Source organism: Neofelis nebulosa, chromosome 4 (assembly GCF_028018385.1).
Source record: "Neofelis nebulosa isolate mNeoNeb1 chromosome 4, mNeoNeb1.pri, whole genome shotgun sequence".
Lineage (NCBI taxonomy): Eukaryota > Metazoa > Chordata > Mammalia > Carnivora > Felidae > Neofelis > Neofelis nebulosa.
This window is the reverse complement of record NC_080785.1, coordinates 149996617-150023353: the sequence shown is the minus strand read 5'-3', so window position 1 is coordinate 150023353 and position 26737 is coordinate 149996617. Positions and strand designations below refer to the sequence as shown.

Here is a 26737-nt window from a genome sequence, read left to right as displayed (position 1 = left end):
AATACTATGTGGCAATGAGAAAAAATGAAATATGGCCTTTTGTAGCAACGTGGATGGAACTGGAGAGTGTGATGCTAAGTGAAATAAGCCATACAGAGAAAGACAGATACCATATGGTTTCACTCTTATGTGGATCCTGAGAAACATAACAGAAACCCATGGGGGAGGGGAAGGAAAAAAAAAAAAAAAGAGGTTAGAGTGGGAGAGAGCCAAAGCATAAGAGACTGTTAAAAACTGAGAACAAACTGAGGGTTGATGGGGGGTGGGAGGGAGGGCAGGGTGGGTGATGGGTATTGAGGAGGGCACCTTTTGGGATGAGCATTGGGTGTTGTATGGAAACCAATTTGACAGTAAATTTCATATATTAATAAATAAATAAATAAATAAATAAATAAATAAATAAATAAAAAGAAATGCCCAGTTAGTTAATCTGTTACCTTTTCCAAGTAGCTTCATCCTAGAAAGGATCCAAGATAGTGTTTATTACCCCAGTCACAAGGGGGTTATTTTCTTATACAAATAAATTCAGAATTTTATCTAATAGATTCCATTTCTTTGATTTTTTTGAAGCCAATTATTATTCAAAACCTATCAGCAAAGATCAGACAGCCTCTCTCACATCCATTCATTCAGTTGCTGCCAGGACTGTCATGAGTGCAAATATATGTTTAAATATCTCCTTTAAGATTAGAGTAGTCTGGGGGGGCGCCTGGGTGGCTCAGTTGGTTAAGCATCCAACTCTTGATTTTGGCTCAGGTCATGATCCTACAGTTCATGAGATCGAGTCCTGAGTTGGGCTCTGTGCTGACAGTGCAGAGCCTGCTTGGGATTCTCTTTCTCCCTCTCTCGACCTCTCCCCTGCTCTCACACTGTCTCTCTCTGGTTCATTCTCTGTCTCTCTGTCTCTCTCTCTCTCTCTCTCTCTCTCTCTCAATAAATGAACATTTAAAAAAAAGATTAGAGGGGCGCCTGGGTGGCGCAGTCGGTTAAGCGTCCGACTTCAGCCAGGTCACGATCTCGCGGTCCGTGAGTTCGAGCCCCGCGTCAGGCTCTGGGCCGATGGCTCGGAGCCTGGAGCCTGTTTCCGATTCTGTGTCTCCCTCTCTGTCTGCCCCTCCCCCGTTCATGCTCTGTCTCTCTCTGTCCCAAAAATAAATAAAAAACATTGAAAAAAAATTTTTAAAAAAATAAAAAAATAAAAAAATAAAATAAAAATAAAAAAAAGATTAGAATAGTCTGCTCTTTTGTTTTCCACTTGACCCTATGTTGCCCCAATGCCAATTGCCTTTAAGCCCCTTGGACCAGAGAACAGGTGAGCAACTGTGAATGAAACTCTTTAAGTGAGGATTCTTCAAGGTCTCCAGGTGCCTCTGTAAGAAAGGCTCATTTGATGGTCTCTCCTCCAGAGTACTCCAAGCAACTTCTCTTCCTCCTTGTGTCTCTCCTCTAGCTCATTGGTTCCTGCCAACAAGGTCCCAGGACACCTACTCTTCCTTTCAGCATACAGAGATATGGGGAGCTCAGAGGTAGCTAGCAGAGCAGGGCAGATATGCTTTCTGAGAACTTGGCAATGCCTTGTACTGCATGGCATACTCCTATCTCATCAGGATAGTTCAGATTTAGTCTCAGCTTAGACCCATGTCAGGATCAGACCTGCTTCTTTGGTGCCAGGCTCATGTTTCATAAGTTTCAGAATTCTCAGCAAGTCTGTGGTTCAGTCAGATTATGTCTTTGCTTCTGACCACTAGGAGATGTTAGGGTGCAAGGATCCTTCTGTTCTGGTGCATAAGTATGGGAAAGCTCACCATTTAAGAGAGCATTTACTATTTGCCTTTGATTATTAAGGACCTGCTTTTCCCCCTTTGTCTTTTGTATCTAACTGCTTATGACAGCATGTTTTTGTGCTTGTTCTAATCATTGCAAAAAAATCTCTGATATCCCAGGAAGTTTTAATCTATAGATAGAATTCATGTAAGTTCTATTCTTGGGCCTGGCCTGAGCAGAATTCATGTAAGTTCAATTCTTGGGCCTGGCCTTAGCATAGACTGTAGAATGACAGACATGTTTCCCCATGGCATACATTTTTACTCACTCTAGGCCTGCTTGATAAAGCAGTCAAGGAAAACAGCCTCCCATTCACTACCTGCCACGCAGGAAAAGTACACTCTCATCTTCTCATCTCAAAGTGACATTTCATTACCCTTTGTGAATTCTAGGTTAATAATGTAAGAGTATTGAGAAGTGGAAAAGCTTTCTTCATGTTGCTTCCAGACAAGAGAGAATGCGGACCAGTATTTATTGAAAGCCAATGATGTGCCAAGCACTCTAACTGGAAACTAACTTAATGCATCTAATTTTTTTCATGCCAATACCAGGAGATAAGTGATATTATCATCTTTATTTTATAGATAAGAAAACTGATATTAGGCAAATAACTCACCCAAGGTGATGCGACAGATAAGTAGTAAAGTTGAGATTTGAACTCATGTCTGTCTAATTCCAAAAGCCATTCTCTTTCTCCTATACTACTCTGCCTGTAAAAGGCTCTTGAACTATTATCAGGTATTCATAAAGAGTCTACCTCATGGGTCTACCAGAGCCAAGATCCATGAAGAGAATTCTCCGAACACACAGACTCCTGCCCATGCCCAAGGCCATCTAGGTTGCTGAACTCTATGCCAACATAATCATCAGTTGTCAAGAATTCATAGCTGACTAAATCCATACAGTCTCCATCCTTTTGGATTTACACTTGAGACTGCCAAGCATCACAGATGAAGGGCATCATTTATAAAGTCTTCAGATTTCATGGTTTCAGATAAATGTGTCCATCCTGGGGGAAATGGTCCAGCTCACAGAGCTGGATTGCTGGCTACAGGGCTGTGAACGGAGTTCAGCTCATGCTGCTTGGTGGTGCCCAGCTCTCTCTGCTATAGTTTCTTTGAGAGGTTCCTGGCTTGAATTTGAGACCAAAATTAGAAAGTCAAGTGTTTGATCATAGAGACAGACAAAAAATTTAAATCCATTTTGTAAACAAAATAGCTATGGCTGTTAAACCATATTGAGCTGATTTCTTTTTATATTCCCTTCTCTTGCCAGCAAATATGCTGGCAAGTTATGAAAGTTTCAAGTGGCCTGGGCCCCAGCAAATTTTGTTTTGGTTTCCTTTGTACTCTTCCCTATTTTATGCCCCAAGGGTGCTGTAGGGATGTGTGGAGTCAAAGGCCAGGGAGGAGCTCATGTGAGACAGGGGTGCTACAATGCCATTTCAACCTCTTGTATTATTATTGTCTGAGCATGTGAGAAAGACAGACAACGAACTCTGTGCTAACTGCAGCTTCACTTGCTTCTGCAGGCTGCACTCCTCAATTCTTTCCCAACCATCTTTGATGAGCTGCTGCAAATGTTCACCGTGCAGGAGGTAGCAGAGTTTGTAAGAGGGACTCTGGGGAGCATGCCCAGCACTGTGCACATTGGGCAGTCAATGGATGTGGTGAAGCTGCAGTCCATCGCCAGGACCGTGGATAGCCGCCTGTTTTCTTTCTCAGGTAAATCAAGTTGGGATGAGAATCAGACTCACCTTTCCTCCTTTCCAGGGTGTTGTCAAGTGGTAATCAAAGGATCAGTTTTATCAACCATCATGCAAGAAGCCTGTGGCCCTAAAAATTCAGAGTTTTGGGTACACTCCATTAGATACTACAGCCAAGATCTAGGCCTACTGCCTCACTCATGATTTATCCCTAGGGACCCACACCCTGGGGCATGCCCATGAGGTGGCTTGTGGAGCAACTTCTAGGCCTACAGGCCTAGCCAGCTTCCCCCACACCCAGCAAGATGGAAAGGAGGGGGAACAAGAGAGAAGGGGATCCCAATGGGGATAAGGATAAGTCAAGGAAATAAGAGAGATCTTGAAAGGGGGCCCTGAGGACCGACTGTGTTTTCTTTGTTCCTTATCTCACCAGTCACATAGATTCCCTTCCTGTCTTTGAAAGACAGAGAGATGGACAGTGAGCCTTCCATACTCCCCAAGAGGTCAAGACAGACTAACAAATGATCAACAGCCCAGATTGCCTTTCAGAAAGAACCTGCACATTCACACCTGAAACCACATTCAAGAGATCATCCTGGCAGTGGTACCAAATATTCAGTGGCCAAATGTTATGATCAATATGAAACTGATCCTTTAAATGGAATGTTACAATCAGAATAAATTTCTAGGGCACAGGAATAAATCTGAAATTCGAGAAAAACAATTATTATTAGAATTTTTATAACTATAATTTTTGGTAATAAAAATTTTTAAGTTGGACTTTTAAAGTATATGAACAGTAATTTCTCAACCAAGTGCTACACATAATTGCAATACTAAATAAATGTTCCCTTTAACTTAACTCTGCCAGTGTAAGGTATTATTCATGGCAAAGCTGCCACCAGGAGAGTCATCTTTTCTCTACCAGTAGCTATTTATGGTAAACACTTCTCTCTTCCTCAGTTCCTAGATTAAAGATTTTATCACTAGTTTGGACACATTAGCACTGAGGCCACTGCACGCATTCAAGCTTTGTGCACTGCTTAAAGATGCTTTCTGAATATGTGGGAAGGGGGACATCAGACTGCCCTCACTGACATCCTTTATTTCTAATATTATTGCATGCACTTGCTGCTTCCCATAATCACTTAAGAAAAATTGTTCTTTGGGCAGCCTTGGTGGCTCCGTCAGCTGATCGTCCAACTTCGGTTCAGGTCATGATCTCACACAGCTCATGAGTTCGAGCCCCATGTCGGGCTCTGTGCTGACAGCTCAGAGTCTGGAGCCTGCTTCAGATTCTGTGTCTCCCTCTCTCTCTCTGCCCCTCACCCACTCGTGCCATGTCACTGTCTCTCAAAAACAAATAAACGTTAAAAAAAATTTTTTTAAAGAAAGAAAAATTGTTCTTAAACTTTATGTGGCAGTGACACATGTAGTTGGATTTTGAGATGACAAGCCACCCCCAAATTCTCATTTGCATCTCAATTTCACTGAATGCTTCAGTTGCAACATGTTCCTTGAAGCAGCACCTTAAGGTGGTGTCTCTTAAGCAACACTTATATTCTCAGAGCACATCAGTTTGGTCTTTTCAGCTGGTTCCAGTAATAAACTATTTTCTCAGCAGATAGTTATTGGTTGATATAAATCCTGCTATGTTCGTATAATTTTGGACTGCAAAATGTATTATGAACTTCTCTTTTGTCTACACATCCTTTTAAACATAGAATAGCTATCATTCCATTTTATATTCTAACTATTTGACAAGACAACCCCCAAATCTCTTGTATGTCATGTAGTTTGTCTTTGGCTAAAAAACAGATTTTCTTTCTGAATTTTATCTGAAACATGTAACTGTGGTCAAATGTGAACAATAAATCCAAAATGCCCTGGTGTGTTTGTATTACTAACAATCTGACTAAATCCTGCTGGCCAGGTATGAAGGTACCTGTAGAATCACACAGTCACTGACCACATAGGAATGCAGAGCATCACAAACATGTTCACACTTGTATTTTACTTTGTCTTCTCACCACACCTGTGAAGTAAATCCAATTAGCACCTCATTGTACACATAGGAAAAATCAAGCCCATTGGAGGAATCAACCTGCCTAAGGTCTTAGGATGAATTAATAAAAGATCTTGAACTAGGATTCAGCCTTCCTGACAGGGTTCTTTTTTTTTTTAAGTTTATTTATTTATTTTGAGAGAGAAAGAGAGTGTGTGAGTATGTGTGTGTGCGCGTGCACATGCACACACTAGTTGGGGAGGGGCAGAGAGAGAGGGAGAGAGAGAATCCCAAGTGGGCTCCTGGCTGTCAGCGTAGAGCCTGATATTGGGCTTGATCTCTTGAACTGTGAGATCATGACCTGAGCCGAAACCAAGGGCCAGACACTTAACCAACTGAGCCACCCAGATGCCCCTGTCAGGGTCCTAAATATAGTTGTCTCCTGATAGTGTTGTTCAGTTAACAGGGAGGGGAAAACTTAGGATTGGCAGTAAGGGTTAGCTAATTATCAAAGGCTTATGAGAAGACAAAATCCTGCTACTATTCCATTCATTGCTGTGGGCATGCCAAGCTTGTCCACTAAGCCTAAGGGGAAAAGGAGGTAGGCCTAATGGCTGCCACAAAGTAAATGCTCATGGGGGGAAGGGGGGAGTGCCAGGCCAACTAGTCAGAGCATCATAAAGAGTGACCATTTATAATGCATAGCAGGTCTGCAGGTTCAATCAGTGTAGTTCATAGAACTAGGTATGTCAATTGAATGGAATTTTCAGTGTAAGCTATGCTTTTAATTTGGGATCTAGTCATTAAAGAGATTTCATTTGGGAGCAATTTCCTAACATTCATCCTGCACAAAATACCATAGATACTGAGGCTTGAAATGAGAAAGAAGGAAAGAGAAATGGAAGGATAATGCTGTGGGATGTTTTATAATGTCCAGGAGGTGGGCTTTTTGGCCCTCATAAGGGAAGGGAGTGACCTCCATCTTGGCACTGGTTTCAACCCCATTTGCTTTGAGACCAGTTAAGTCTCGCAGTGTCACTGGCTCCCAGAAGTAGTTAGTTCTTCTCTAAAGGGCTTCTTCACCTTTGTGTTTTCTCTCTCAGAATCCCGCCGCATCCTGCTTCCTGTGGTTCTCCATCACATTCACCTTCACCTGAGGCAGCAGAAGGAGCTGCTGATCTGCTCAGGGATTCTTGGCAGCATCTTCTCCATCGTCAAGACCAGCTCTCTGGTAGCGGCCCCGTGCCCACTCCATCTCCCCTCAGCTCTGCCCCCGTCTTGTATTACTTTAACCAGAGGCAGACCAACAAAGATCACTTTGTACACTTCTCAGTCAGAGAAGCTTTCATCAGTGGCAGGAAGGTGCTCAAGTGAGCAGAGGCCTGTGTATGCTGAGCAGGCTTCTCAACACAACACAGTTTTGCTATTTGAAAAAGTTGCATTTCTGAAATGTAGTTCTCTTTAACACCAGAAAGCCGAATCCTGTGCCATGTTCTGTTATTATCAAAAGGTATTAATCCTATGTTCCTGAGAGTGTTCTGAGGATACTAAGGCACAAGCACAGGGAGACAAGCCCAGGCTGAGAGGCAGCTTGCTCATTCAGACTTTTCTGTCAGCTTCCTGGCAGCTTGATTCCACCCATATGACATTCCATACCATGCCAGATGAGGTCAGGACATAGGAGAGATAATTGTTGCCCACAAGAGTTCTGAGCCTCATGGGATGATAGAGTTGGACTTTAAAGATGAGGTTTCAACTGGTACTGCTTTTGCCTATTTTCTTTCCTCTTTACTTTTTCTTTTAAAAAGAGGTCTATGGTGGGAGGGGAAGGAAGGAAGGAAAGACATGTATCAGGCATGAATAAAGGTAGGAATTTATTTTAATGATATTTATTTTATGTATTTATGGTAATAGGAAAAATGGTTATTTCTTAGAGAAAATTTGTAAACTATAGGAAAGTATAAAGAAAGAAATTAAGAACAAGAATGAGTTTTTTATTACAACATCTTAAGAGGAGATGAGGTTTCTGGAGAATAAAATTACAACTGCATTTAAAATGAAGGCCAGTATTCTAGATGAGTCTTTTTTTTTTTTTTGTCAGTTATATCCATATCCAAAATCTTGTCCCATTTTGTGTCTGTCTTTTCATTTTTGCTGCTATTTCTTTTGATAAACAGAATAATTAATTCTAATGCAACAGAATGTATGTCCTTTCATTTATGGTTACTGCTTTCTGTGTATTTTCCTAGAATAAAGTTACATAGATACTCCTCTATAAAAAATAAATAAAATAAAATGAAGGCCAGTAGACAGGTGATAAGAGTGCAAGGTTAGGCTATCCATGTGGAACAGGAGAGGTCCTGAAAAAAAAAAAAGAGTGTGGTTGGTTTGAGTGAGATACAGGGCCTCAATAGGGTGCTTTGGTGTCCAGACTTAAAGTACCATCTGGTGACAGGGCCCTGCTTGGCAGAGTGCCTATGGTGCTTGTAGTGGCCCTATTGTTTGCTCTTGGCTCCAGGCAAGGCTTGGCAGCTCTCCTTCCCACCAGGCCTCAGAGAGGCAACACCAAGCACATAAGGTCTATTAGCAGCCCAAGGCCAGACTTGAGGAAGTGGGAGACTTATTGCTAAATAAAGGAGAGAAACTGAAGGGAAAATAAAGGGAAGGAAAGGAATGGAGGAGGAATGGAAACAGGTAAAAACCTGAAAGAGATGGTCTGGTTGTATCTGTGGTACTAGAGTCAGGTGTAATTAGTTGCTTACAACTAGTCAGAGAGACATCACAGGTGAGAGTGTTAGCGATCAGTATAGCAGATGATAAAAATGACTTTAGCACCAAGAGTTGCTCCAATTCTTCATGTGGAATGGGTCACAGTATAATTATATTAAATGAATGGATTGGGGTGGAATTTAAGCTCCATGAGCATAAAGATACTATCTTTCTTGTTCACCTTTCTATACTCAGGTTCACAAAAAGTGAGTGGCACATGGTAACTGCTTAATGAATAATGGGTTGGTGGATGGATGGACAGATAGACATTTGTACCAGTAATAATAAAAAGAGGCTGGAGAAGGGGCAGTGAGAATCTCTGAGATAAATAAAATTAGGCTACAAGATTTGAGATTCAACATGAGAGGTCTATAGAAGGACAGCACAGACACTTCCTAAATTCAGAGTGTGGTGGCTGAGAAGCAGCCCTTAGTGGGGTCCTGCCATTGTTTTTGTGAGGCTGCCTGAGAAAGACACACTGAGACCAGAGTCCTTCAGGTGGAACAGGAAACATGAGCAAGAATGCTGAGAAGCTCAAAAGAGAGATGTAGACATATCTGAGCAACAGTGGGGCCAGCAAAGCTTGAGATTGCCTAAGGAGAAAGCCCTGAGAAGAAAACATTCCTTTTAAAGACTGAAATACTTCTATGTGCATTCAGGTGTGTGTTAGCAGTCCTGAAGGTGCCACCACCACACCTTGTGGCATGAATACCATTTTCTCAAAGTGTTAGCAGTGTTGTGCTTTCTCCAGACTCTTCTAGGGAAATCAAGGTAAACAGGTACTTCAGGACCTTTGCTTCTGCCTTGTATACTGAAATTAAGGTATCTACCTGAGGTTCAGAACTGTGGGTGTCAAGTGGTGCTGGGTTAGGCGAAGACCCGGCTACCATACCAGGGCAACAGAGACAGGTTTGCCTCACCTTTTCTCAGAGCTGTTGTCCCAGGTCCTTGACATCTCATGCTAGTGAAGCCAAAAGCTCAGTGTTGAGAGTCCAATCAGAAGACCACTCCTGATGCCACACACTTTGTAAGTGCTGCCAGCTGCACGTCAGCCAGGTTGGTGCTAACGGTGTGCTCTCTCACTGCTCGCTCCAGGAGGCAGATGTCATGGAGGAGGTAGAAATGATGGTGGAGAGCCTCCTGGACGTGCTCTTGCAGACTCTGCTCACCATCATGAGCAAATCGCACGCTCAGGAGGCGGTAAGAGGGCAGCGGTGCCCGCAGTGCACAGCCGAGATCACTGTTAGTAACTAACATTCAGGTTTTCTTGCCTTCTTTTCTAACCTGGGGCTCCTCCACACCAACCCCACCTCCCCATAGCACCACCTTCATCTCCACCTCCCTGCATGGTTGTCAGCATGCTGCCTTCTTCCTTTCTCGCATCTGGCTCCTGTCTCCACTCTGAAGGCTCTATGTTTGTAGTCCCAGAAGTCTACTCTAGGGCACATGTGGGGAATGCTCCCTGTCTCGCTTTCCTGCACACTGTCTCTGTTGGCCTTTGCCTTTGTGCCAACTCATTTCCTGTTCTGTAGAGTGGAGCAGAGATGCAGTAAGAGATTGAAGGGGGAAAATGGAGTATTCCTTCTAGTAGCAGGCTCTCCTAAATGATGTGCACAACAGAATAATTTTCTTAGAATTTGGTTGTATCTACAAACTACTATTTTTGTACACAACATTTGTATCTAAATGTCTAGCATCAGGAAAAAATGTGATGAGTTAGAATTGCACTGGCATTACTGGACAATTAGAAGAGAAACAGCCTGGGGAAACGTCTCAGGAGGGACAGAGAGACAGCCCCCACTCCTCCACCCAGAGTGGACTTCTTACCCCTGATGGCAGAACACAATAAACAGGTTGCACGGACTCTTCCGTTTGGCAGGTGAGAGACTGCAGTGGTTTCCTTGAAGCAAATTCTCTGTGGGAGCTAGCCAAACCCCAGTACGCTAGGGAGGGAAAGGGGAACAGAGAGCAGGCATGTGTTCTGAAGCACTGGGCTTAGAAAGAATGTTCCCTTTGGATCTCCTGTTGAGAGCACTCTCACTATAGGTAAAAAACATGTACCCTGGTGTGTCCTGGTAACCCATCCTTCTGACCAACAACTACACAATGCTTGCTATAGGCCTACCCCTGCTTTATGCACTTTACAAATATTAACTCAGTTAGCTACACTAAATTACATAGTTTTAATGAAGATGATAATAACTGCATAATTTACTAGGAAGTGCTCAGTAAATTATGTACAAAAAAAGTACATACTGGACTTTTTCACTGAAAAGTTTTATGTGCATTCATTCCTCCAATCCTCCTACTAAATCTAGGAATTATAGATTATGCCCATTATTATGCCCATGCTCAGATAAAACTGAGGTTCATATACATGTATATGTTCTACACATATACATTTGTAGAATAATTTCATGTGTCTAGAAATGATTTGAGAGCCAAAAATATTGTTGTCAAATTTCCATGAGTTTAAAAATATTTGGTCAGCTTCCCTATGCCAAAAATTGCCCTAAGATGGTAAAATTCTTGGAGTCCTTAAAACAAGGTCTTCTTCCATGTTATCCAAGTTGCAACTTGAAGGAATCTTAAAGGCTCATTTTTGTATCCATAAATTTTTACTTATCTTAAAGCCCATAATTCACCTTCTCATAAAGGTCAGTTTTGACTCTACTTTCCAGAAAGTTATGTCGAACTACTTTGTTCCATCTTCCTGCTCCAGTAACCACATGTAAGCTCTATGAGGTCCCCAGAAGAATTTTGAAGAAGGGCCATCCCATCTTGGAGCAATATGGGAAGAGCCCACATTCTGCCCAGAGAAGGCCAAGCACCCTGTTCTGAGTAATCCCTTTCAACTTCAGTACAATGGCCTGGAAATATATAGTGACAAAGGATTGTGTAGCCAAAAATTTCCTAGGAAAAAAACCGAGACTTTCTGTCTCACTTTGCAATATTTCTTTGTTATAGGTTAAGGTTTTACCATTAGTCCCATGCTACAGAAGTCTTATTAAAACTCCCAAGCCCTTCAGAAAACTTAGCAGAAAGGAAAACTCATTTTCAGGGCCAGAGTTCTCACCTTCCCTTTCATGATCATTGGGGCCATCTCAGACCCTTCCTTCTCTCCTTGCCCTCTGTGGATTGGGGAAACACAGCTCTTGTGATTAGTTGCACCAAGTGTTTTCTCGGTTGGTCCCCAGGGTGAGTATGTGTCCTGCCTTCTCTCGCTGCTCCGCCAGATGTGTGACACCCATTACCAGCACCTCCTGGACAACTTCCAGAGCAAAGATGAACTCAAGGTAGGCAGCAAACCTACCTCAGAACTGACTTTTCACCCAGGAAAGGAAACATGCAGCTAAGACTGACCAGGGGCTTTCTCCTGCCAGGGGAGCAAGTACAAGTGACCAGCTCTGCCTAGGGTGAAGGGTTCACCAGCCCCACTTTACAGCTGTGAGTGTACGGCTTCCCAAAGCTGAAAGCCAGCAGTGTTCTTACACACCCAGACCTCAGTAACACTGGCAAGTTTTCACTAATAGCAGCCCTGTGACCATGTCCCTATATGAGAGACTGCTCTAGGCCATCGTAGCTGTCAGCAAACCAGAATTCTTCCCTTTCTTATGAACTCAGCACTCATCTTATATTTTGCCCCTCCAAATCAGACTCCACTGTTTAATAACTATATGATAAATAATAATAATAATAATAATAATAATAATGGCAACTTTTCATTAAAATGTATTTCTGGAAGTGACCTGTAGAGAGCAAAAGTGAGCACTGCCCATTGGCTACAGACTCCAGATCTAGAGCACCAGGGCAGATAGGGCAGAGAAATGGGCCATGATCCAGACAAGGGAGCATTCCCAAGCTTCTAGTGGTATCACTGCTGACAAACTACTGGGGCTATGTCTTTGCCTTAGAATGTGCTACTTACTAAGTTCATCCCTTGACGAGCAAACTACTGCAAATTTTAGTTGTATGCTCTGCCTCCATTCAGAACCACAGCATTTGCATTTCATAATAATGCATTATATTGTTTTTCATTTGCATGACCTTTATTAATCATATTGTATCAGTTAATAAGTATTAGGCGTCACTTGCTAGTATTTGATCTTGCCTGCCTTTCCACAGACATGGATCTCTGCAGATTGTTATCATTAACTCATTGCCATAAGGTCAGCCTATCTTCTTGGAGGGATGAACTTTGACAGCCTTGAAGTGAGCCAAAAGTTAGCCAGAGCCCAAAGCTCACATCCAAGTCAAGCAGTGCTTGAGCTGGGGTGTGGAGCCTGAAAATCCAGTGTTGGCTGTTCTAGAGCATTTTCATCACATGTGTTATACTAACTGATTTGCATCCAAAAGCTCAGGCTAGCATCATTCTCTTACTTTTTAATTAAATGTTTATTTTTATAACAATATATATACATAAATTTTTTATTTTTAAATTTGTTATTCATTTATTGAAAGCCTGCTGTGTGCAAGCACTATACCCAGAACTTTGTGGGTTTTTAAATTTTTAATTATACAGGGTCTTAAAAGTCAAAACATATTACAAAGCTTATAACATAAAATGGTCATTCCCTGCCTCAACCTGACCCCATGTCCAATTGCTACTCCCCAAAAGCAGCCACTTTGAACTCTTTTGCTGTTCTTCAAGTTTCTACTGCCATTTAAAATTTTAACTGTCAAGGGGCACCTGGGTGGCGTAGTCGGTTGGGCGTCCGACTTCAGCCAGGTCACGATCTCGCGGTCCGTGGGTTCGAGCCCCGCGTCAGGCTCTGGGTTGATGGCTCAGAGCCTGGAGCCTGTTTCCGATTCTGTGTCTCCCTCTCTCTCTGCCCCTCCCCTGTTCATGCTCTGTCTCTCTCTGTCCCAAAAATAAATAAATGTGGAAAAAAAAATTTTTTTAAATTTTAACTGTCAAAAAAAAATGATAAATAAAATTTTAACTGTCAGTTATTATCTATTTTCTTCTTCCCATGAAAGATGAGGGTGATTCTTCTGTATCATTCCTCCTCCCCCCCCCACACACACATACACATCTTTCCTCTCTTTCTTCCAATATAGGTGGTTACTTTATTCCAATATAGTTTGCATACACTCTTGTTTAAGTTGGTAATCAACTCTTCTTTATTACAGCTAGGTAAATACTGTGGTGACCCAACTACTATGCTACTACACTTCCTTTCTTGTAAAACTTTGTTTTTTTCTGGAATTAATTGCTCCTTTTGTTATTTGCATGTTTCTTATTTCCTTTTGGTTTTTAAATCTGGCTAGGCTTTCCTACTACCTCTCTGTAATAAATCTCTCCTTCCAGCATTCCTCAAGGTCAAATCTGTTGGATACTGTCAGGTCACTTTTTTTTTCCTGGAAACTTGCCCTGTTTTTATTTGTTTCAGGAAACAAAGTTAGAGACAAAAGTTAGAGACTTTCCTCCTATATGTACAGACTTTTGGATGTCAGTCCTGGGTCTGAAAGTGAAGTGCTCTGGTGCTACTTAGAAGCTGTATATGTGTGCAAGGCTTGTCTCCAGCAGGCTTCCCTGTAGCTGACTAAAGAGGGTCTGGTCATTTGGTCAGAGCATCCTCTAATTCCTATAGCTACTGGTGTGTTCTCTTGGACTTGTGTATTTCCTGAGAGAGGAATCATTTACCCTTCCTAGGGATGGAGTAGCCTGCCAATATTTGGGGAACCAAATAACACAAAGGGTCTGGGGACCTTCCAGTGTAGCAGGTAAACTTTGTATCAGTGCCTATTTTCATTTTGGTATGTCCACCCTCATATGTTGCTGTATCCTTGAGAACAGATCTCAGTAATCAGCTACTCCAGAGAGCAGCCCACAGTCTTCTGACAGGATGGGGAAAGCCTGGTCACCCAGGGACGTGAGATGGCAGAAGCGATCTTAGGGAGACTGTCAATCAATCTTCCTGGTTTTAGCCCTCATATCCCAGTCCCACAGAGGTACCTGGCGATGCCTACAGTTTCTGAGATCCTTGCTTCCTGTTGCTATCACTTCCAAAGGCTCTTGGCTGTCATCTTTCTCAAGTATATTAAGTCAGTCACCATGAAAGCTTTCAAAATTTGTTCACCTCTTCTGATTACTGTGTTCTTATTTCCTGTTTCCTTTGTCTCTGTGGACATATGTATTTCTTAACTATCATTTTAGAGGATTTGAGCTGAAACAGAGATGAGGGAACATATGCAGTCCACCACACCAAATATAGAGTTCTGTACATACGTTCTTTTTTTCATGACAGCATTATTGAGATATAATTTGTATACCATAAAATTTACACTTTTAAACTATACAGTTAAGTGTCCCTGATTATATCCCTCTTAAAAGACATCACAAATTAACAAGATCAAGCTAATAATTTATAACTTTGCACAAAGAAAAGCCCAAGACCAGATGGCTTAATTGGTACATTCTACCAAATTTTTAAGGAAGAATTAATACCAATCCTTCACAAGCTCTTACAAGAAATAGAAGAGGAGGGAACCCAACTCATTTTATGAGGCCAGTATTACCCTGACATGGAAACCAAAAACAGACATCACAGGAAAAGAAAACTATAGACCAATATCCCTTATAAATATAAATGCAAAACCTTTAGCAGCATACTAGCAAACAGAATCCAGGAACATATTAAAAGAGGCATACACCATGATCAAGTGGGATTGAACACAGAAATGCAAGGTTGGCTTAATATATGCTAATCAATCAATGTAATACACCATTAAATAGAATAAAGGACCAAAAGAGGATCATCATAATGGGTGTTAAAAAAACACATTTTTAAAAAAAATCCACCAGCCTTTCATGATATAATCATTCAACAAACTAGAAATAGAAGGGAATTTCTTCAGACTGATGAAGGACATCTATGAAAAATCCACAGCTAACATCAGACTTAATAAGAAAAGATTTAATGCTTTCCTCTTAAGGTCAGGAACAAGAGAAAGACATCTGCTCTAACCTCTTATATTCATTATATTGGAGGATCTAGCTGGAGCATTTAGGCACAAAAAGAAATAAAAGTCACCCAGGTGGGAAAGGAAGAAGTAAAACTATGTCCTCAAATGACATGATTTTGTTTACAGAAAATCCTAAGACATCCAAAAAATACTATCAGAAGTAATAAGTTCAGCAAAGTTGCAGGATACACAATTAATGTACAAAAATCAATGGTATTTCTTAGCACTAGCAATGAACAATTCAAAAATAAAATTAAGAGACCAGTTCCATTTATAATAGTATAAAAACAAATAAAATAATTAGGAAAATTGATTTTAAAAGACATAAATGAAAAGACACCCCATGTTCATAGATTGGAACACTTAATACTGTTAAGACAGTATTTCACAAAGTGATATATAGGTTTTAATATAAGACCTCTCCAAGTTCGAGCTGCCATTTTGCAGAGGTTGACAGTCTGATCTATAATTCATAGTGGAATGAAAGGGACTCAGAATAGCCAAATGGTCTTGAAAAAGAAAACAAAATTGAAGGATTCATACTTCCCAGTTTCAAAACTTACAAAAAAATAACAGTAATCAGAATTGGTACTAGCATAAAGATAGACATAAAGATCAATGGAATTGGATTGAGAGTCTAACTAAACCTTTGTATTTAGTCATTTGATTTTCAATAATATTGCCAAGATAATTCAAAGAGTAAAGCAGTCATTTCAGCAAATGGTGCTGGGACAATTTGATATCTCTGTGCCAAAAAAAAAAAAAAAAACAGTTGTACCTCTACCTCATATCATATTTTAAAAATCAACAGGAAAGGGATCATAGACCTAAATGTAAGAGCTAAACTATAAACTTCTTAGAAGGAAACATAGGAGTGTATCTTTGTGTCCTTCAGTTTAGCAGTGATTTCTTAGTTATGACACCAAAAGCAAGCAACAAAAGAAAAAACAGATGTAGACTTCATCAAAATTAAAAACTTATGTATTTCAAAGTATGCCAACAAGAAAGTGAAACAACCCACAGAATGGAAGAAAATATTGACAAATCATATCTACTAAAGGACTTGCATGTAAAATATATAGAGAACTCTTACAATTCAAGAATAAAAAGGCAACTTGATTTCAAAATGGGCAAAGTATTTGAATAGACATTTCCTCAAAGAAGATACAGATGGCCAACAGGCATATGAAAAGATGCTCAGCGTCACTCCTCATCAGGGAAATACAAATCAAAACCACACTCAGATACCACCTCACGCCAGGCAGAGTGGCCAAAATGAACAAATCAGGAGACTCTAGATGCTGGCAAGGATGTGGAGAAACGGGAACCCTCTTGCACTGTTAGTGGGAATGCAAACTGATGCAGCCACTCTGGAAAACAGTGTGGAGGTTCCTCAAAAAATTAAAAATAGATCTACCCTATGAGCCATCAATAGCACAGCTAGGAATTTACCCAAGGGATACAGGAGTGCTGATGCATAGGGGCACTTGGACCCCAATGTTTATAGCAGCACTTTCAACAATAGCCAAATTATGGAAAGAGCCTAAATGTCCATCAACTGATGAATGGATAAAGAAATTGTGGTTTATATACACAATGGAGTACTACGTGGCAATGAGAAAGAATGAAATATGGCCTTTTGTACCAACGTGGATGGAACTGGAGAGTGTTATGCTAAGTGAAATAAGCCATACAGAGGAAGACAGATACCATATGTTTTCACTCTTATGTGGATCCTGAGACTTAACAGAAGACCATGGGGGAGGGGAAGGGGGAAAAAAAGGTTAGAGAAGGAGGGAGCCAAACCATAAGAGACTCTTAAAAACTGGGAATAAACTGAGGGTTGATGGGGGGTGGGAGGGAGAGGACGGTGGGTGATGGGCATTGAGGAGAGCACCTGTTGGGATGAGCACTGGATGTTGTATGGAAACCAATTTGACAATAAATTTCATATTTAAAAAAAAAGATACATAAATTGCCAATACACACATGAAAAGATGTTTAACATCATTCATTAGTCATTAGGGAAATGCGAGTCAAAACCACAATAAGACACCACTTCACATTGAGAGTGGATATAATCAAAAAGACAAATATTAATTCTAGTTTAAATATTTGGTGGAATTCACCAGTGAAGCCATCTGGTCATGCACTTTTCTTAGTGTGAATCTTTTAAATTATTAATTTCATCTCTTCATTTATGATAGGTCTATTCAGATTTTGTTTCATTTTAAATGAATTCTGGTTTTTTGTATCTTTCTAAGAATTTTTCCATTTCATTGAGGTTATATAATTTGTTGGTGTACATTTATTTATGGTAGTACCTTATAATCCTTTTTAGTTCTGTGTCATTGGTAATGGTGTCCCTTCTTTCATTCCTAATTTTAGTAATAGTGTCTTCTTTCTCTCTTTTTTTTCCCTCTTTTTTCTTGGGTTTGTCAATTTTGTTGATCTTTTCAAAGAATCAACTTTCGGTTTCATTTTTTGCTCTGTTCTGTTCTGTCTGTTTCACTTATTATTCCCTTCTACTTGCTTTATGTTTAGTTTGCTCTTCTTTCTCTAGTTCCTTAAGGTGTAAGGTGGGTTTTGATTTGAGATCTTAACTCTTTTTATTTTATTTTATTTTATTATTTATTTTTGAGAGGGAAAGAGAGGGAGAGAATGAGCATGAGTGGGGGAGGGGCAGAGAGAGAGGGGGACAGAGGATCTGAAGCAGGCTCTGTGCTGACAGCAGCCAGCCATTGTGGGGCTCAGACTCACAAACTGTGAGATCATGACCTGAGCCAAAGTCAGCTACTCAACCAACTAAGCCACCCAGGCACTCCAAGACCTTATCTCTTTTTAATGTAGGCACTATAGCTATAAGTCATAGCTTCATCCCATAAATTTTGATTTGATGTTTTCATTTTTATTCATCTCAAAGTATTCCTAGTTTCACTTGTGCTTTCTTGTTTAACCCATTGGTTATTTGGGAGTTTATTGTTTAAGTCACATATATTTTTTAATTTATTTATTTTGAGAGAGAGAGCAAACACTGAAGCAGGGTGAGGGGCAGAGAGAGAACCCCAAGTAGACTCCACAGTCAGCTCAGAGCCCAGTGTGGGGTTTGAACTCACCAACCCATGAGATTATGACCTGAGTGGAAATCAAGAGATGGATGCTTAACCAACTGAGCCACCCATGCACCCCCTAATACACATGTGTTTTACTTTCCCAAATTTCCTTCTACTATAGATTTCTAACTCCCTTCCATAGTGGTTGAAGAACATGCTTTATATGATTTCATTTCTCTTAAATATATTGAGGCTTTTTTTATGGACTGACATACATTCTGTCCTAGAGAAGAGAATGCATATATCCTTCTATGTGTATCCTGCTATTGTGGGATGGAGTGTCTATGTTATATGTCTATTAGGTCTAATTAGTCTATAGTATTGTTCAGGATTTCTTTTTCCTTGCTGATACTCTATTTAGTTGTGCTATACATTATTGAAAGTGGTATATTGAAGCCTCCAACTACCATTGTTGAATTGTCTATTTTTCCTTTTAATTCTGTCAGATTTTGCTTCATGTGTTCTGGGGTTCTGTTTTAAATGCATATATGTTAATTAAGTCTTTAAAACATATTGGCTCTTTAGTTATTATAAAATGGTGGGGTTTTTTGGTCTCTAATGACAGTTTTTGTTAAAGTCTATATTGTTTAATATCAATATAGCCATACCAGCTCTCTTTTGGGTACCATTTTCATTGAGTATATTTCCTATCCTTTTACTGTCAATATATTTATGTCTTTGAATCTAAAGTATGTATCTTGTAGACCACATATAATTGGATAATGTTTCTTTGTTATCCATCTTTCCATCTCTGCCTTTTGATTAGAATGTTTCATTCATTTACATTTACTGTAATTACCAATAAGTTAGGATGTACATCTGCCATTTTGCTGTTTGTTTCATATCTGTCTTATATCTTCTTTGTCCCTCTTTTCCTCCATTTATCCCTTGTTTTATGTTAAATAAATATTTTTAGTGTGCCATTTTAATTCCTTCATTGTTTCTTTTAGTATATTTTTAAAGTTATTTTCTTAGTGATTGCCCTGGGAATTACAATTAACATCTTAAAACTATCTACCAATTTCATTTTATAGTATACAAAACCTTGCTCCAACAAAACTCCAGTTCTTTCCCCTTTTTGTGCTGTTACTGTCATATAAATTACATATTTATATATTATAATCTCATCAACATAGTTTTATAAATATTGCTTTATGCAGTTGCCTTGTAAATCAAAAAGGAAAAGAGTAAATGAATTTACATATATACTATCTTCTATATTTACCTATATAGTCACCTTTCCTAGTGCTTTATATTTCTTTATATCAATTAAGTTACTTTTATTTAAGTCTGAGAGACTCCCATTAGTATTTCTTATAGGGCAGGTCTACTAATAAATTCTCACAGTTTTGGGGTTTTTTTTTTTTTACTCTTAAGAATTTTTTTTTTACATTACATTTTTCTTTACATTAAGAATGTCTTAATTTTGTCTTCATTTTTGAATGATAGTCTCGCTAGATTCAGGACTCTTTGTTCATGTTATTTCAGTACTTTGAATATGTCATTCTAATACCTTCTGGCCTCCATCATATCTGCTGGTAAGTTACCTATTATTGAAAATCATTTGCACATGATAAATTATTTTTCTCTTGTCGCTTTCAAGATTCTCTCTTTGTTTTTGGCATTTGGCAGTTTCACTATGATATGTCTGTATATAGATTTCTTTGATCTTATCCTATCTGGAGTTCATTGAGCTGTTTGGATGTGTAATTGGAGTTTTTTCATCAAATTTGGGTTAACCAATATTCCTTCAAAAAGTTCTTCAACATCTCCTCCTCTTTTTCTCTCCTCTTTTTCTGATTCTCCTATTATTTGTATGTTTTTACAATTGGTGGTGTCCCACAGGTCTCATGCTTTGTTTGTTTTTCTCCATATTTTTCTTTCTGTTCCTCTGAACAATCTCAGTTGACCTATCTTTTAAATTTGCTGATTCTTTCTTCTGTCAGTTCAAATCTGCTGTTGAGCTTCTCTAGCAAAATTTACATTTTAGGTATGGTACTATTAAACTCTAAAATTTCTACTTAATGCTTTTTAAATAATTTATATCTATTTTATTGATATTCTCTATTTGGTGAGATAATGTCCTTGTACTTTCCTTTAATTCTTTGGCATGGTTTCCTTTAGTTCTTTGAGGGTATTATAACAGCTGATTTAAAGTCTTTTCCTAGTAAGTCCAGTATTTGAGCTACCTCAGGTAAAGTTTCTCTTGACTTCTTTTTCCTGTGTATGGGTCATACTTTCATGTTTAATTTCATATCTTATAATTTTTTTGTTGAAAACTGGAAAATGTAAATAATGTGGCAACTCTGGAAATCAGATCTCACCCCACCCACCCCACATCCCAGGATTAGTTGTTGTTGCTTTTTTTTGTTTTGTTGTTGTTATTGATATTTGTTTGCTTGCTTGTTTAGTGACTTTCCTGGACTAATTCTTTAATGTCTGTATTCTTTGTTGTGTGAAGCCACTGAGGTCTTCATTCAGTTAGCTTAGTGGTCGGCTAACACCTAGACAGAGATTTCCTTAAATGCCTTAAGCCAATAAGTCTTTGATACTTTGCTAAGTGTCTGTATGCATGTATTGGGCCTCACCTTCAGTGCTCCAGCAGTTTACATTATTGCCTTAGCCTTCACTTCCTACTTCTCATAGAGCCACAAAGTCAGCCAGGGTGAGAGATTAGGTTTCTTCGGTCTTTCCTTGGAATATGTACAGCCCTAACATGTGTGTGGACTTCCAGATTCCCAGGTATATGTCAGAGATTTTCAAAGTCCCTATACACACACACACACACACACACACACACACACATATATCATTCCCCAGATTTTCTTTTAACTCTTCTGGCAATTTTCTTACGTGTTCTGATATGGCCTCTTCATGCAGCTGGGATGTTAAATCCTTATGGCTGATTTTTTTCCCCAATAAATGCCCCCAAGTAAAAGGCTCTTCTCACTGAGTAAGCTCTGAACCAGATCGAACAAGCTCTCTGAATGGGAATTTCCTAGGTTGCTGCCAGACAGATAGAAAAGTTAACAATTTTCTGAGGACGGCACTTTTGAGGGAGCTCCAAAACCATTTTGTCCCTTCTAGTGAATGCTAAGCTGCTGGTTTTCACTATTACTGTGGTTCTGCAGTTGCTTGTTTTCAAGGATACCATGGAGGTAGGAAGAAGAAGGGGATGGGAATAGGGCAAATTAAAATGCAATGAAGTCCACTGTTCTACTAAGATTCAACCCATTTTTCTTGAATAGCACTCTTTGGATTGTTGTAAGTCCTTGCTTAACCTGTCTTTGCCAGTATTCTCATTGCTTTCATATAGGAGCACATTTTTGGAGGTCTTCATTCTGCCATTCCTAAAGTGCTTCTCCTGTCAATGTGTTCTTAACATCCACGAAAGCAGATTCTTAGCATGAAGTGCCCAAGGGCCAGGGCCCAAAGAATGAGACCCACAGACCCAGTTGGATACCGGTTCTGATGGGCTGTAATTTTCCCTATGCTTTGGGATTTAGGTACTAGGCTCAGTGGGTACAGAGCTGCATCTGTTCTACCCAGTTTGGGTCTTCTCCCATCTGGCCTACATCTGACTCTCATGCAGTCCTCTAAAAGAGAAGTAACTCACAAAGGGAATCGGAATCTGACCCACTGATTCCACCCATTCTTATGGTCTAGAGGTCAGGAAAGCCCTGTTGAGGAAATGCATGCTGTAGTAGTAGTGGTGGTATCTCACATCAGATTTTCCTCCTGGATCAGGAATTCCTGCTGAAGATTTTCTGTGTGTTCCGGAACCTGATGAAGATGAGTGTCTTCCCTCGGGACTGGATGGTGATGAGACTTCTCACAAGCAAGTGAGTGTGGAAGCACCAGCATCAACAGAGCTATTCTCAGACTAAGGAGAGAGAGTGTGTGTGAGAGGCAGAGAGAAAGCAAGACAGAGATGATTGCCAAGGCCTTGGGGACAGAGAGAATTGGGTAAATGTGAAAAATGTTTGGAGGCACAATCAGCAGGACTTGACTGTTTACCATAAATTCAAGAAGAAAGCATTGAAGATAGTTCAAAATGGAGTCTTAAGTGCCTGGCAGATGATGCCATGGTTCATATAGAAAAGGAATACAAAGGATGTGAAATAATAATACCCAGAGAAGGTTCCTCCTTGAGGAAGACCTGTTTCATGGACCACTGGCCTTTGTTGCTCTCTAGTTGCAAGCAGTATCCCAAGCCCTCCTCTTCATTTGATTTGTGTTGTCTGCCAGATATTGCTTGCCTCCCACAGCTAATGCTCATTACCCACCCAAGACCTGGCTGTAAGGCTTTGACCACTTCTGAGTCCAGCCACAGAATTCACCCTTAGACTGCCCCCAGTCGCCTGTTCCATTCATATTTCTAGCCTGTACTTCTAATTGGCAAACCAGGAGAGTGATGCAGGTGGTAAGGTGCTAACTCATCTGGTTTCCCTCCACTCAGGAGAAAGCCACTTGGTTTCCACTTTCTAGCCCTCTGCCTTCTCCCACTGATTCGCTTTTTATGTTGGCAATACATGTAACATAGTGGCATTACTTATGTTAGATATTCACAAGGTATCAGTACGGTCTTTCCACTTTGTATCTTTTATGGAGCACTTTTTTTCTTTTTTCAAAATTGCAAACATTTTATAGAGAACAGAAGAATGGTTATAAACAAAGTTGCACATGTATTTCCTCAAATCATGGATTTTCCATTTGACTGTCTTTTGTTTCTTTCTCTTAGCTCTACTCAGAGCACTTCATGGTCCTCCTCAGCCCATCCTACAGGAACAACCTCTTCTTTTAAGGCTTTTACCTTTCAAATTTGTTACTTCCTGTGCTGGTCTCTCTAATGCACTTTTTTTTTTTGCCTTGCCTCTCTTCTGCACCAAAGCCAGGATAGTCAGTGTTAGACATACGTTCTTTTGCCTGGCACCTAAGGCCCTCTGTAATCAAACCCTTACCTGCCTGTCCCACTTCATTTCCTCTCTGCTTTAACCTGTGCCCTTGACTCTGGCAAGCCAGGCTCCCATTGCTCCTTGTATTTGCCCAGGCTAAAATTGAGAGTGATATTCTAGACCAAAGGCTGAAAACAAATGACTTATAGATAAAAATAATAGTATATGATAAGAGTATATGATAAAAGGGATTTAATCATTATAAATGCTTATTATCAAGTAAAATAAAATTATTCTCTAAGTTCTCTGGTAGTCATTATATACATTCATTACCCAAAAGTCCTCAAAATACTAGAATCACTCTTTGAACTAGAAGAAATCGTAAAGAACCAACTAACTTCCCCCACCCCTGTTATAGGGAGGGACCCTTGGGCTCAGGCAGAAGTTGTACCAAGGTCAGGTAATGGCAGAGCCAGGCCTAGAACCCACTGATGTTCTATGCTGTCCTGCCAACTATGGAGCATTTCTCCCAGACCAGTTTTCTGTGAGGTTTCTGCCATCTATCCATTTCCCTCATAGTTACATCTTAGATGAGAGCAAGTTGTACTCAAGATGTTTACTCATAGGTCATAGATGCTAAGTTGACAGATGCCATTGTTAGTCTTTTAACTCTGCCAATGCCTTGTTCCCTTACTACAGTATTATAGTCACTACTGTCCAGTACCTGTCTTCTGCACTGCACAAGAATTTTACAGAGACAGACTTCGACTTTAAGGTAGGAGCTCCTGAGATCCATTGCTATATTTGTAATAACACTAGAAAGCCAAAAAGCAAGCTCACTGTTTTTGTTCCTGTTTTTGTTTTACTTAAAATTAACAACCATTTTATTTTACTCACAATTTTTCAGGTCAGGAATTTGAAATGGACTTAGCTAGGTGTCAGATGTGTGGCTGGGAGCTGGGGCAGGCTCACTGGGCTTTTGCTTTATTAATATGCTCATAGTATTGAACCACTTCCAAGTTTGATAATGACTAGGATATGACCCAAGAGTCTCCCTTTTGGAGGTACCGGGAACCAGACATCCAGGAGTAGGCTTTCTAGGCCAGAAACAACACTGTTGGTTTTAAGAGGAGTCAAGAAAGAAAAAAAAAGTTGTTTGCAAAGACATTTATAAAGGAAAAAAATCAAAATCTTAAAATTGTAAAATGAATTCTGTGCTACATCCATATATTTAGAATCTCTCCTTGCAAGGTTAAGGACTTGGGCTGTCACAAGTTTTCTCTTTCTCTGTCTCTCTAGGTGTGGAATTCTTATTTTAGCCTGGCAGTTCTGTTCATAAATCAGCCAAGCCTTCAGCTAGAAATCATCACTTCAGCCAAGAGGAAGAAGATTATAGATAAGTAAGACATATGTTTCTTATTCACCTCCCTACCACACATCCAGATAGGGTTATGTTTCCATGAGCGGTTCCTCAGAAGTCCACAAGATTCTCACTGGGTAGCTTTCCAAAGAGCCAAATGTGAGAGTTCAGTTGACAGCCAAATGACGTAGTGCTGGGGGAAGCATTAGAGACAGTGCTGAAGTGCTAGCCTTATTGGGTTTATAGCCCCACCTTCCTGAACTTTCTCCCACTGAAAGCTGGATCCTGTGTTATTATTTCCAGGTATGGGGACATGCGTGTGATGATGGCTTATGAACTGTTCAGCATGTGGCAGAATTTGGGTAGGTCTTTTCTTCCTATTTTTCCCTTCCACATATTGCATAGCCAAATAAAAAGTGATAAGACTAGTAACTTCCCCCAGGTTTTATGGATGTTAATTCAGACCAAAGTGACCTTTACATATCTTTAACGTAACACCTCAGGTGGAAGTTGCCACACATGTACACGGAGCCTTTTTGAGGGAGAGTTAGGCTGAGAAGCAAGACCCCAGTAACACACATGCACGTTCCCTTTTTTGAGAAATAAAGTCCAAAGGAGAAGAGTATGAAGGCTCTAGGAGTTTTTTCCAGTTTAAGAACTGATGCCAGTAAGATCTTCTGTACTCTTCATGTCCCAGTCCAAAAGTGGCAGACTCAAAAACATAGATCTTTTTTTTAATTAAGTGTTTAATTTTAATCCCAATATAGTTAACATACAGTGTTATATTAGTTACAGGTGTACAATATAGTGATTCAGCATTTCTGTACATTACTCAGTGTTCATCATGGTAAGTGCACAGAAGCATAGATCTTGGAAATACTCAGCACATGAGCAAGGGCAGCTATTCATTTCCATAAATATTGAAACATCTTTTGGGTCTCTGGTATTCAGGCCATGCAGATCAGGTTTCTGCCACCAGTTGCACGAAGATTGCATGCAAGAAGGGAATTGCAGCCCCTACGTGAGCTTGATTTTAGCTCCCTTTCCTTCAGCAGCTTCTCTAATACCCAGTGCTTTGGATCTGAAATTGTCAGATTGTTTGGTGGAATCCTTGTATTGCCCTGGTGACTAGGAGAGCCATCCTTTGGTATTATAGGCTTCTGAGTGGCCTCTCAGGATACTAGAGAAGCTGTTACCCTGAAAAGCCATTACCCTTCCTAGCTCTTACTGTTTTCAAATGAGTTCATGCCTCTGAAGCCTTAGGAATGGTAGTCATAAAATCTCCCAGTCCTCCATTAACCATCTCAGTCACTAACCCTAAAGCAGCAAACAAGGTGGGAGGCATTCCTGCCAGTGAAGATTAGGGCTTCCTTCTGTGAGTGGGGATACATTTCACCAAGCAGGCTTTCCAATTCAGTACTCTTACACCCTGCATCCAGCATAGTCTGGGTATAGGTCTTAACCCTGAAGTTGACTCTGAAATTCCCAGGAACACAAGGTACTAATAAACTGTACCAAATACCAAGATTGGAATATGTAGAATCAGCCTCAGGGCTAATATTGGCCCCTTAGATAGGCTTTCACAATAGAAGAAACCAAAAAAGATGCCAAATTTGCCTGGTAAAGCTATTCCTGACTCTATCTTGTGTGTGTGTGTGTGTGTGTGTGTGTGTGTGTGTGTGTGTGTGTGTTTGCGTGTAAATGGCATTTTCTGGTCCTCAAGAATGGATTTTACTTGGCTATAGCAATCATTACACTGGTCCACAGTTTGTCTCCTTTATAGACTCTGAAGGACTGAAAGTAAAGCTCTGTAAAATGGTTCACTCTGTTCCACCACTGCAAGAAAGAGAAAAGTTCTGTCCCACAGTCCTCAGGACTTGCCCTGGCTTCTGAGAACATGCCCCAGATTGCAGGCCAGTCAAGGAAGCCTGCATCACCCACTTCCCATGGAAAGAATGTTGGGGGATGAGCTGGTCTAGTCTGTGTAGATGCAGTGCTACCATCAGAGTGCAATGTGAAGACAAGGGACAGACATGGGGAGGAGCACAGACAGAGTCCCTGAGCCATTCTGTCCAAGTAGGGCTGCGCAGGAGGCTC

At 40.3% G+C, this 26737-nt stretch overlaps 1 protein-coding gene across 13 annotated transcripts in view; it reads left to right on the top strand.

The window, feature by feature from the left end:
• The window catches only part of DOCK3 (dedicator of cytokinesis 3), a 595409-nt gene that overhangs the window by 511206 nt on the left and 57466 nt on the right, over positions 1-26737 (top strand). For 11 of the 13 annotated variants that reach the window (XM_058726765.1, XM_058726768.1, XM_058726767.1 and 8 more), the window contains 8 exons: positions 3356-3548; positions 6638-6765; positions 9399-9545; positions 11501-11599; positions 22133-22227; positions 23980-24055; positions 24580-24680; positions 24944-25002. In XM_058726765.1, the coding sequence (XP_058582748.1) occupies positions 3356-3548; positions 6638-6765; positions 9399-9545; positions 11501-11599; positions 22133-22227; positions 23980-24055; positions 24580-24680; positions 24944-25002 (898 nt within the window). The remainder of the gene's footprint in view (positions 1-3355; positions 3549-6637; positions 6766-9398; positions 9546-11500; positions 11600-22132; positions 22228-23979; positions 24056-24579; positions 24681-24943; positions 25003-26737) is intronic. The other 2 variants (XM_058726766.1, XM_058726773.1) reach the window with 2 other exon arrangements.